The sequence below is a fragment of the Buteo buteo genome, chromosome 9 (genome assembly GCF_964188355.1).
Source record: "Buteo buteo chromosome 9, bButBut1.hap1.1, whole genome shotgun sequence".
Classification (NCBI taxonomy): Eukaryota; Metazoa; Chordata; class Aves; order Accipitriformes; family Accipitridae; genus Buteo; species Buteo buteo.
In genome coordinates, this window is record NC_134179.1 from 38,730,711 (window position 1) to 38,744,273 (window position 13,563).

The 13,563-nt window shown below is 37.5% G+C and overlaps 1 protein-coding gene across 3 annotated transcripts in view; it reads right to left on the reverse strand.

The window, feature by feature from the left end:
• Positions 1–13,563, reverse strand: part of PDE10A (phosphodiesterase 10A) — a 191,439-nt gene that overhangs the window by 6,013 nt on the left and 171,863 nt on the right. For all 3 annotated transcript variants that reach the window (XM_075036108.1, XM_075036109.1, XM_075036110.1), the window contains exons 19-21: positions 13,030–13,141; positions 8,365–8,445; positions 4,306–4,394 (exon numbers count right to left, since the gene is read on the reverse strand). In XM_075036108.1, the coding sequence (XP_074892209.1) occupies positions 4,306–4,394; positions 8,365–8,445; positions 13,030–13,141 (282 nt within the window). The remainder of the gene's footprint in view (positions 1–4,305; positions 4,395–8,364; positions 8,446–13,029; positions 13,142–13,563) is intronic.

Below are 13,563 nucleotides of genomic sequence, written 5' to 3' on the forward strand. Positions count from 1 at the left end.
ATTTCTAGGTCCCTCTCCTGAAACTGGGAAAGTAATGAAGAGAATTGCAGCCAAAATATTTTAAAATTATATCAATTTCAGCGAGAATTAAGAGACCTGAAAGCACACGGAAAATTGTTTAAAATTATTGGGTCTGGAATAAAGGAAAAAAAATTATCACTTCACCTCATCCTCAAAATAAATATACTATCATAGATTTGCCACTTTGGTAGGCCTACTGAGTACATGGGCTACAAAACACACATAGGGCTTATTCTGAACACTGTAACACAGGTGGCTGGTAGTTTTGATCTGCACAGAATGACAAGAGAGTATTTAAAAATGTGGAATAAATTACTGGACAAGAAAATCTTCTAGATCCTTAGCTGCTACCTTACCTCAGGGAAATCAGTGACTGATATTTTTTTTTTTTTTAAAAGATGTAGATAATATGATTCATTTGCCTTTGTGCTCCCAATGAAGCCCTGGCTCCTAAGTGTCTGGAATAAATGCCCAGAGGCTCTCAAAACAAAAACCTTGATGCTGACGTCCTGCCTTGGCTGCTTCTGCTGCTATTATTTGCAGCTGGTGTCTGTGTTCCAAACAACTCAAGGACACAGCAGCTTAAACACTGCATTCCAAGAACGAGCACTGCTGGTAAAGGGGTGATATCGAAATCGGTTCAGCCAGCAGCTGAGGCGATATCAAACAGGGATGAGGCTGTATTCCTCTCATCACACCCAATAACAGTCACCCATCAAAAATAAAGGGAAAAAAAAAAAAAGAGTAGTGCAATATCAGCTATTTGAAACACTCTGGAGTAACCTAAACCCTGCAATAACATACATTTTAGTATGTTTAGTACACATAACATTTTAGTAATTGGGGAGTTGAAGTTAGATCTGTGTTCTTGATCTCCTACTCTGCATCTCCAAGTCTGAACTCTCAACACTTCCTCCTCAAACAGACAGCAGAGGGCAATTTCAAGGCTAAGCTAAAACTATTAAACTGCTCCTCAGAAAACTTTATGCCAGGGTGTGGATTTTTAGGAAGCTCTTTAGTCTTACAGAGAGCTTCAGCCCCATCCACACATCTGTGCCCCGGTTCTGCATCAGTGCAATCTAAATTAAGGAATGCACAAGAGCAAGGTGGGGAGCTGTGTCTGTACAGAGCTGTGCCCAGTCTGGAGGCTGTGCCAGTGTAGCTTTCAGAAGTATCAGTATTACAACTATCGTTGGAATTCCAACCAACAAACTTAATCTCTAGAATAGAAAAGGTTCATGTAATCTCTGCCAGGAGTGTGATTGCTTTTACTTCAGACATCACATCTTCTGCAGAGAAACCCACTCCTGAAAAGATGTTCATGCTTGATCTTCAGAATCATGGAGAACCTTTCATATGCATGTGGGTGCTTGATACTCTCCAATTCAACTTTAAATCTCCGCAGCCGAGTACTGAAAGGTAGACCATCAAGCATTACCAGCCACTTTTGCAAATAAGCCTCATTTGGATATCCATGTGGCTGGAAATCAAAAGATACGGGTCTTCCCAGAACCCTGTTCCTGAAAAAGATGCTGTGCGGTCTTAAGCACTCAACCTAGCCTCCCTAAGCCTCAGTTCCCATTAAGTGGAATAACAATGCTAACTTCCTACCACAGGTACTGGCAGGCTTATGCAAATGGTTCTACAGTAAATACAAACCCATTTTTAAGACCTCCCATTTGATTGTGCTAGTAACAGAACTTTCCTGACATCCATCGCTGAGGTTACTTTATTAATCATACAGACTCTGCAAGACATTTTCATGTTAAAAGCATATAGATACTGCTTTGGGGAATAAGAGTACACCCAGATGTTGACACGTAATACAAAAGAAATAAAAATTTTCACATATATAAAGCAGTTTGACAATATTTGTTAGCTTGAGTACAAACAAGTAACTGGAAACACTCATGATAAGCATTACTGCCTTTCTAATGGTGGGTATTATAGTTGATGCTGTTTAGTCCATGTAAACAGCATAAAACTCTTTCTGTCTGCAAACATGGTTCTGCAAAGCACAATCTGTGTTCCAGTTACATGGATCAAATAACCGACCATTTAGCTTGCAGCCATCAATACAGCTGAAGCAACATGCCTTCAAGCAGGGATTACAAAGAGAAAGAAGTTAGAAAACTTCCAAGATCTCAGACTACCTCTCAGTAAAGCAGTTGGATGATTCATGACCTTGTTAAGACTGAAAGGATTACAAGCAGTTCTGTAGTTTACTTCGTGTTCTCTGATTTCACACTGAAAGCAACTCTTCTTTATTTGTCAGGGTACACATAATTCAGTTATCTATAATCAAACTATCAACACATATATATTAGGTCAACAAGGCTCAGCGAGTACACATTCCTACCCCATGCTGTAACTTCGAATTCCAAAACAGAATTTGGACTTTGATACCGTTATGGTAGTAATACACTCCATGGCATTTTGAAACTAGAGAAGAGTTTAATGCTATATTATAACTGATGGAACCACTAAAATCCGCACTTATGAATACTTCCAGATTAGTCAATTTAGGATAACAAATTACTGCCTGCTATTTACCAGACATTGTTACTTTCATAGCTTCTAAGGACAAAAGACACTACTATAAGGATCAACTAGCCTGACTGCCTGGAAAAGACAGGCCTTGGCAATTGCATCACAGTAACCGTGCCTCAGACCCATATCCCTTTTACCTCTCTCTTTTAAAAAGTAAACCTAGCCTTGGTTTAAGATCTTCAACTGGCATTATTCCAAATGCTAAAAAAAGACATCCACCATATTCCTTGTTTGAACCTTTGGGCTTCGAGTAGTCTATACCCACTAAATTAATGAGCTTTGTCTAATCAGAAAACATACTATGGAGACAGTTACAGATTTTGATAAAGTCATTCTCTTGGGTAAACTAAATACATTATGTCAGATTTTTTAGTCTCTCACTACTAAGATGTCAAAACATTCTTTAAGCTCTTTCCTAATCTTCTCTTATTTGCTAGTGTCTTTATCTACTCTTCTTAAAGCACAGACACTAAACAGGATTCCAGCTGTAGCCACATTAATGTAATAACTACAGACGTATAGACTCTAATCCTACTTAATATTCCCTCCATATCCATCTAAGGGTTGCAGAGCCATGCCCAGCGGCAGGACCTTAGAGGAAGCTGACTATTAATGATGGCTCCTAGATACTCACTGTTTTGTTAAGATAGTCCTCTGTCCCACTGGTGCAGACCTACATATTCTTCTCATAGCTACACAAAATAGTGTTTGGGTGCAAATGACATCATTATTTTGCAAACCACTACGTTAAATTTCACTGCATTTTGTATATAGCGGGCACCCTTCTGTTACTTCACACAGAGCATTTAGTCCACAAGATCAGGAAAATGACAGAGTAGGTAGGTCTTCCATACAGGACAAAGAAAAAGTTCAATGCAAGCTAGAATTTAAGGACCACAAGAGAAAAAGACCCAAAAGATTATGAGAGAGGTGCTAGTAAGAGCATAGAAAAACATGCCTCTCTTCCATGGATGTAACTAAAGATTGCTGGCATTTTGTGAACCAACTGTTTATTCTTTAGAGAGAACACTGATTAACCTGAAACTGGAACATTTTCATGAAGCATATACTGTTTCAACAGAAGTTTTGTCAGGAAAGATTGCTAAGGTCTAGGATATAGTTATTGGACAGAACCACCTACAAAGAGATCCACCATCATTCCAGGGTAGAAGCAGCCAATTGGTTAAGGACCCTTGCCTCTCCTCCAGAAGATCCCAAACTACATTCCAACTGATTGACAGGACAAAGTTACATTTGCATCTTCCACATTCCAGCGGTACTACCCTTATGTTTCCAATGACTGAATACTCCAGGGCTCTTTCTTTTCCTGCTTTTTAATAAAAATGTTGTGACATGAAATAAAACCACATTTTCTTAATGAAACAGAATTCTAGCCAATCTCAGTTGTGCAAACTGTGTTGAAGTAAAAAGGACACAGAGGGAAATTGCACTGAACCAGCATAGATAGGAATACATAAGCACTGAACCTGTTTCTAAATGTTTTTGGCGTCAAACACAATTTAATCAGCTGTGTCTGTAGATCTGCATTGGATAGTCCCAACCAGTAGTTATTGCCTCTGGGTTTCTGCATAGATTAATGTGAGATGCGTATCCCTGTTTATCTGCATGCAATTCTAAAATTAAAAGTCTGTATTTCCAGACAAACTTGCAAAGCGTGTTTGCTTTTTCTTTAACCAAGCTACACGCTATGCAAAAACTTGCACGTTTACTCACCTGCATGCTCGGAGTAGCGGCCCAGTCGGAGGAAAGATCTGTGCAAGCGTGGTGTAACATGGGATGGCTACACCGTTGTAGAACCCAATCTATGAAAAACAACAATGAAAAAAAATAGTTAAATGTTGCCAAACTACAACACTGAAAGTTAACAGCCAACTAGCTCAAAGCTGTTGACTACTTACTTCATTACTACTTACGTTAGTACTTCATACTTCTGCATCTCCTCTTAATATCCAAATACTTTAAAACGAAGCACTAGTAGGGAAATCTCTGGCAAGTACAATTTGCTTACATGCCTCTCTTTTATGACTGCTATGGCTGCTTCAGATAAGATTTTTTACAGGACCTTTTATTATGCAATTGATTCAATTGATTTGCTCAGGATCTGTCTGGCTTCTTGGTGTCAGTAGTGGCAGGAAGTAGGTGCAGAGACTGAACCATTTCTGCAAACATTATTCTTGTGATGAAATTCTTTTTTTAAAAACAGGAAAGTGGTGCAGGATTGCCAAAATACAGTCAGATTCTGGATTATTCTGATGTCCTCCAGGGTATGCATTCCATAGCTCAATTTACTTGAGATTCTAGGGGCTTTGCACCTTTGGAAAGTTTCGAAAAGGTGCGCGCTGTGATCAAGAACTGGTTTGCAATTTCTTTTCATGTATGCGGTTCAGTGATCTATTTTTACCATTATCATAGAAACCTATTTAGAGAACGTCAAATGAGCACCTTTTTAATGATATCTGATTCATACAGGCTTAGGGGCCTATGACAGCTACCATGTCACAGCTGAATCTTCATGACACAAGGGAATTTTTAGAAAATGCTTCTCATATATTAGCAAGGATGACAGGTTAAATTCAGATCCATTGTAACACCATTCATTTCTCCCAGACTCTCACGATAGTTACAGTAGTGCACTATGATCCCTTTCTTTGGGCAGAGTTTTTAAACGCCTTTTAGTGAAATACCACGTATTGTACTGTGACCAAAGCATTTGATAATGAGTCTCTTTTTAACAGGCTAAACATTGGCTCTTATTCAGAAAACGAAGAGCAACTCTTGTCCTCACCTCCATCGCTACAGAGATTCCTCCCATACTGCTATGTAACCAAGACTATTCTGTACTTTAAAAAAAATAAGATACATTTTCTGACCTGAGAACCCAAGAGTCTGAGCTGAAGTAATCATGATGTAACGAATAGAAGGAAACTGCAGCTGGTGAGAAGGCAAGGCTGCACACAGCTGTGATGTCGGCTCATCAACAAAAAGTTTGCTATTTTGCATAGTGCGTCGATTTCTTCCTATGTGTTTTTTCTTGTGGCTTTTTTTTTTCTTGTTTGTTTGTTTTGAAGGGGGACTATTTTATTTCACTAGAAAATAGCAGATCACTCCATAGCTATCAAAAATTAAAATGGGACCTTAGGCACAGTCACACTGTAGACCTTCTGGCTCAATGAGAAGTGTGTTGCCATTGCAAAACATAAAAGATTTCAACCAAACTAAGTTCATCTGCAATATATTCCTAACAACCTTATCTTTGGAACCCCAGTATTTAGAGTAAAATGTGTCCTTTAAGGTCCTGACAGCTTTTAAGTTAAAATGCACTTCAATCAAGGAGGAAAAACCCTAAAAGGCTCAATGGATTTAGGTTTTGAATAAAACCAAGCTAATTAAAAACATTCCTTTGTGAGAGCTTCCATTTCTGACCAGAGCAAACTCACACAAATCCCTTTTGTAAAAGGTTTAGATTATCTGAATAAATTATTCCAGATTGATTTGTATGTTGCTGTGGCTAGACAGAAAGCCTAGAGTTCACTCAGGTACGAGCAAACTACTGAAGTCACTGCAGGAAAGGCAGTGTACGTATATCCTAAAGATGTATAAGCAAGAGGAACTAGAAAATATCTTTTTTTTCTGAAATAAATTGTTCCTGTCTCTCCAACCGTGCATCCTAAATGCACTGCTACCTTTAAGAGCTGGATCTTTAATGTTCTGACTGAAGTAAGAAATCACCCTTAACATTTCAATCCTTGCTGCGTGAGAGTAAACTTTTTATTTTCAACTTGAAAACTGTATTTCTGGGATGAGCTTTGAATGGCTGAAGCACGTGAACTGTTCCTTCTCTCTCCCTTCATTACTCAGGCTGGCTTGACTTGCTTACTAAAAGGGCTTTTAGATCACTGCATCGTTTTGGCATTTCTATTTTCTTCACGGGTTCCAAAAGGAAGGGCAGAAAAGAGGGTGATGAGATCCTTGCTGAGTCAGGAACAAATCCTGAGTGCAGGCTTCACAGTAGGAAGACATCCAATTGAGAGACCTTACACGAGTTGTGCTGCAAAGGGCGTAAAGCACAACAGAGACCAACTGATCCAGCCAGCCAAGTGAGAGGAAGAGCGAAGTATGAGCTGTTCTCATCAAAGATGAGTACTTGAGGCAGAAGAAGTTTTTTTCAGAGATTACATGTTTATACAAATCCTCATTTCCTAAACATCATTGTCATTTAAATGAAGTATTAATGCTTTAATTAAAATCCACATAAAAATACTCATTAATGCTTTTTGTTAGAGCCCAAGGAAATGGATGATTATGCTTTATTAAATTCTTCAGTCTCTACATAAATAGAGGAAAGGTTACTTTCACAGAATTATATATGTCCTACATCTCACATTTTGCTGTAACATTGTTTTAAGATGCAGCAGCTACAACTATACTACTGAAGTTGGGTTTTAACGTCCTGTTTTGCTTAATATTTTACTGTTATACTCTTAAGAAGCATGAAACAGCACAAAGTAAAAAAGAACCTGATGAAGACAGTACCTGGAAAAATACTTACTGTGGTTTTTTTAAAGAGAAAAAAATAGCTTATTTTGTAGATCTGTGCTTTCACCCCATTAACAATTCTTTCACGAATGCTAAGATGACTACTACTATAATACTGTGTACTTTTCAAGATGTTCAAAGATAACTAGTACAGTGTGTGGAAAAATAAACCCAGTGCAGAAAAATGTTTCTTCTCTTTTTAGGCTTATACTAAACACACAAATTTAGTAAATTAACTGCTAATTCCTTACCATAATAAGGGTAATAGTTTTTATGCTAAAATATGATAAGAGCATATGGAGTAAATTCTCAGAATATAAAAATTTCCATAGTCTTGCTTACCAAGTAATTAATCTATAGTGACTTTGTAATACTTTGTCATTTCTAACTTATTTTAAATATTATTGCTAATTTCAGACTTCATGAAACATTTTGTAAGTGCCACTGAAATAAAAAAAAAACCTTACACATATATATGTACATGAATGGACAATGGACAATTTAAATTTATTTTTCTCTGCTCAGATAATCAAAGGACAAGCTACCTTTTTCGTTTACCCCAAAAGGTTAGTTCAAAGACCTTTTTTCCCCTCAAATTTGTGTTTAAAAAATACCAGTCTTCCCTAGGGAAAGCATAAAAAAGCAGTCACTTCTGCACATTTGTGCACAGGCAAATCAGTATCTAAAGACTTTGAAAAACAGATGACTGAGGCTCTTAGAAATATACCCTTTACTGCTTATTCTCAAGAAACTATTCACATTATTCTTTTTTTAGGAATGTCAAAAAGCAGTGATTGTAGTTATCAAAAAAACTAATGAAGAAGTATTGGTCTAAAATCACAAATATTTTGAAATCTGAACCTGAATATTTTAAACAGGAACAGATGATGAAGTTCATTTTGCATTCAGGATAAAACAGCAAAACCTTTTATCTAAGGGCTGAAGCAACCACTTCCTAAGCTAAAAAAGTGTTATTGACACTTCTCAAAACTGTAGGTGATCGTGGGTTTAGCTAGAGTTACAAGTACAAAGAATGGAACAGGTGACAACAGCAAAGACCACACTGTCCCTTAAGTAAACATTTGAAAACAAGTTTTCCACTGCTACTTAAAAAAAATTAACCCTGTTTTGCATACAGAACATAGAATTCAACAGCCCACATACCGTAATGTCAAATGCAACATTCACTAATATATAAAAAGCTTTTTCCATACATGTTTTATACCACGTTCATACCTGACCCTGAGGGACTTCATCTTTCTTGTCTCTGTCCATCATTGGCATAGGTTGAATACCCGTTTTTTTCATTTCATCACCCTGGAAAACAGCAGAGAGAGAGATTAGGAAAACAAAAATCAAGACTACAAGACCTGAATTAATTTCCATGTTCTATTGTGTGTCAATCTAAAAATCCAGAATTTAAAATAACGTGTGGAACTGGCCTAAGGCAATCTCGTAAAACTGCCCAAGGACGGGCTCATTTTATACATTCACCTAAATGATAATGTAAACAGCAGATCCTGAAAATGAAGTTTTTGAGCCAACATACACACGTTTTCCTTGTTTCCAAGGTGTCTCCATAATAAAAAGCAACTGGAAGAATAAAACCAAAGAAATCAGTTCATCCTATTCTGTTCTATTTATAGGTAGTTTCATCTTTCAAAACATTATCTGTTTAAAGCACTATAATACACTGACCAGTAGAACACAGCTCACCCATCTAATGAAAAGCTGAGCAAAACAGATGAATTTACAATGTGCCGTCTTTGTCAACAATCCAGTCTTTTTGACCATGCTGCTTTGAAGAAAGAAGCTGCCTGCAATCAGCCTTTTATTCTTTAAGTATGTTATCCCTCTATATTCTTAAGGGGAATACTGGGAAAGATGCAGTATATACAAAGACCAGATACGTGTAATGTATTGTCTCCTTGTATTTCACCCATTACCAGCAGAGCAGCCAAAACACACTTCTGAGCACTACACTGGGCCTGAACACAATTACTTCTTAAAAATCCATAAGTAGCTTGCTACTTTCTGTAACAAATTGAAGTTTTCCAAGTTTTCCTCAACTGCATTGTCAAAACACCATGGATGTTTAATCTTGAGGTTATAAAGGCAACTACAGCCACAGCAACGGTTGTTTTTGGCTGCTACTCATGTCTGAGATTCCAAAGTCAATGTGATCTTCAAACTGCTAACCTTATGCATTGGGTTTGCATGGCGAGGTTTTGGTAGCAGGGGGGCTACACGGGTGGCTTCTGTGAGAAGATGCCAGAAGCCTCCCCCATGTCCGACAGTCAATGCCAGCACTATGAGGGCTGCTATGGGGAAAGTTAACTCCATCCCAGTCAAACCCAATACACCTTAGTTAGGGAGAAAGTTTATGCAGGATAACTGCTTGTACAATATTTGCTTATCTGTGTCCTTTAATGTGAGATTCAGCCTACAGAGGTTTAGTTATCGGAAAGCTTGGGACATTCCCTAATTCCATGTTGTATGTTTCTGCTATAGTTAGTGAAGGCATCTCCAGAAGACAATTTATTACACCTTTCTCTAAAGATTTTATCAAGCCACGTTTCAAGTGCCAACGCGCCCTTCCAAGGAAGGATTTTGGCAACTTTACTCAAAGAGAAGTTAGCAATATAATAAATTGATTCTGGCCTGAGCAGAGCATCTTTCTGTTTGGCTGTCTTGCAACTACCTTGAGTGTAGAAAAGATGGGGGCTTCTGGAAGTCTTGCATATTTGGCCTCAACATCACTTATTAACTATGATCCTGCTCAGTTAACCAACAAGAGATGCAGTCAAGAAGCTATTTTTGAATTGGTGTCTGTACTATTCTCTCATATCACATATTTCTTTCACCAAGTACTTAGAGAGGCTAGAATCATCAAATCTAGTCTCTGTTAGACATTTTACTGTTGAAAGAAACAAAAGGAAAGGCTTCCTTCCTCAGCTGAGAAAAAAAAAGATGCCTGTAACAACTCCAAGCACAGAAATTCAGTGGATTGTTGTTTAGGAACTGTAAGCAAATTTTGGTTTTATGTGCCACCAGTAAATAATATTTAATTTTTTCCCATTTGCTTGAAGTACTGTAATTGATTGATCCAAGACTGTCTGCAGCTACCATAGTCTCAATGATAAGAGCCTCAACACTAAACCATTTAGCATCATATGATTAGGCTGCTTTTCGATTAATATCAAGTGCCTGAGTAACAGTTGAAGTCAGAGCTTTGAGGAAGCTGTCCAGCCTCTGACTGATTGTGCCAACACTGAGCAAAGCTCAGATTTATGTTCACTAGTTCACCCTGAAAGAAAAAAGGTATCACAGAACCACAGAATGATTTGGGTTGGAAGAGACTTCTTGGCATCATCCAATCCATCCCACACACCTACCCCAGCAGGATCAGCTAGAGCAGGTGATTCAGGGCTGTGCCCAGTCAGGTTTTGAGTATCTCCAATGATGGAGAATCCACAACCGCTCTGGGCAACCTGTGCCACTGGTCAACCAGCCTCACCGTAAAAAAGTACTACATTTAAATGGAACACATGCACCAGAAACACAAGTGTTTTCTTGTGTCCAGTATGTGCGAACACATATATGATATACTGTTAGAAAAAATACTGCTTTTATCCTCATAGCTATGATCATGATCAGAAAGTTAAAGTTGAAATTTTAAGCCAAGAAGTTCATATTATAGCCATACTCCAAGTATAAGAGGCTTGTAAGTCTCTTAAATACTGCAAGAAAGGGTTTAACAACTAACTGCCTAGTGCCTCATATCTCATAAAAAAAAAAATTCACAGCAGACAAATCTTATACAAGCTTGTAATCCTATATAATTGATCAGCAAACGTATTATTGTGCTTGAGTTGTAGCACTGTGGGAAAGCTTCATGCTGAGTGCTATCAGGGAGATCTGGGCTGAAAACACTAGGTACACTAGGCTTCGTTCAATGAGAAAAGATCAGTGTGACATATCACAAAATTGCTGCAACCTCTTCTGCAGTTATTGTTTTAGTTAATGATTACACAAAGAAGAAATACTTTAAAAATGCTCTGAATAAATCATTCAACATACTAAGATTATGAACTCAGTAGTAATTAGAAGCAACATTCTATCCTACTTTTAAAATTGTAACATAAGCATTCAATCTCGTCAAATCTACTTGTCTAGAGTTTACCTTTTTTCCCAATTAAGTAACAATTTCTGCAGTGAAACACAATCTAAACTTTCTATTTGTTTCACTTTCCCAGGATTTTCTCTGTATCTGACTCCAGCTTTCCAATTTCCAGAAGCATTTCGACCTGTGGCTGGATTTGTCAGCCATCCTGACTAGATCACAACATATTCAACTTCTGCCATGTATCAGTTAACCTCTTCTTAAAGAGGATTCAGTAAAACACCAATTACAGAATTCAATTTCTGTCAATAACTTCTAATTTACATTTGCTCTATGAAGTAGCAATATAAAAACATCCACCTTTATTAACTCATCCTTGGATTACAAAACAGGTTAAAGTCTGGGCAGGCTCAATTATGTCCATAATTCCACCTTTACTATTGTTGAGTAGGAAAAATCAGTTTGATCCTTCCTTCTCCACGGAGTTCGTAAGACTTGCATTAAAAAGCCTTTTTACTTGTAAGCAAAAAAGTTAAGTATGTAATCAGTGAGGCACATCAACATTATACCTCTATTATATCACTCATAAGGACACTCACTTTCCAGTGCTGACATTTTAGAAAGTGAGTACTGAACTAGATCTTTGAGCTTATACAGTCTGTGTTTTTCAAATATTTTGTTGTAGTCTGAGCTGAGAACATGTGAATACAAAAAACACCCCCAAGCCATGCAGATCTTGAATTTCATAATGAACACGCAACAGGCAGGACAACAATCTCCACACTATATGCATGCTACATCAACTCTGTGGGCCTGATTTCCATTTTACACTGGTGTAAAACAGAAATAAGTCCACTGAATTCTGCAGACTTCCACAGGGCACATAACAGATAAGAAAAACACTTTATCATACACATGTGCAATAGTAGTTCTGAAAATACAGCATATCTTCTAAAACTGCTTAATTCAACTCTATGCAACACCCTCAGAATTTATTCCTTATCTCTAAAGCAGGGATATTTATTAAAAATTGAACAATTAGAACATTTACTCCTCAGCATAAGATACGTGAGAGATTGCATCTTTATTTATGAACATGATTACATTAGCACAGCTCAATGCCTTGTTTCAGTTCTCAGTACATCTTATCTGTGGAGTAACTTTCAGCATATTAAAAAATCAGCTCTCTCTGAGACCCAGTTGTTGGGCTGGCTCCCAAAGAAGATTCCAATGGTCAGATCAGAACAATTTTAAGGTTTGTCATATTTGCTTTAGCATTTCCTGGACTCATACTACAGCTTTATAAGTGTGTTTCAGGGCAGCTGACCTGGAAGCTGGTTTCATATTTTGGATTTCTAGAATAGAAATAGATCCTTCACAAAACTACAGTTAGCGACTCAAAAAACCTTACAGATTTTCTTCTGTGTTCTGTTACTTGGTCACTTTATGTTAGGACATACTTTCTAAATTCATCTTTAACAGAGAGAAAAAACACTGCCAGAAAATTAGGAAGCTAACTCAGCTCTTTAAATAGCTTCAGAGTAAACAACAAAACACATGCATGCACCAATGAATACCCTTTAAAACAAGCACGCTGAGAGATCGATTGGAAAATACTTATGGTTGTTTTTTTCTTCCTGGATACTTCCATTTATAAAGAGAGTGAACACCCTTTAAAACAAGCATGCTGAGATATCGATTGAAAAATACTTATGGTTGTTTTTTTCTTCCCAGATACTTCCATTTACAAAGAGATTAAACAAAAGAAACACACATACCTCAGCCCAGAACTCCGCATATATATCATTGGCCGTCAGTCTGGTAACTGGCCACAACTTTGTTACAGAACACAAATCACAAGCCGTCATCATCAGACCAATCACTCTATCTCTAAAATAAAATTGCATTAAATTGTAATTTCGGTAAAAAATTAATGATCACACTGCAAAGTTTTTGTTTGCCCTTCCTCAGTTCAATCAGTTGTAAAGTATATATACTACAAAATTTCTCCCACCTCGCTTGTTTCTTCCTCACTTGTTTACGATTCACTGGTAAGGCATCACACAAATTGCATATTATATTCCCTGTAGTATTCCCTGCATCATTTGCAACCAGAGTTCATTGACTATCCTCTGCACAATCACAGTCATAGAAAACTACACAAGAATGCCTGCTTGTTAAAACACTCGCATGCCCCTCCTTGATTTTCTGAAAACACAGTACAAGTCTATAAAAAGAAAGATGGCATATCCTGTTGCTGTGTTTCTTTCTGTTCTTTAAAGAGAGAGGAACACACGTTCCAAAACCAGGAA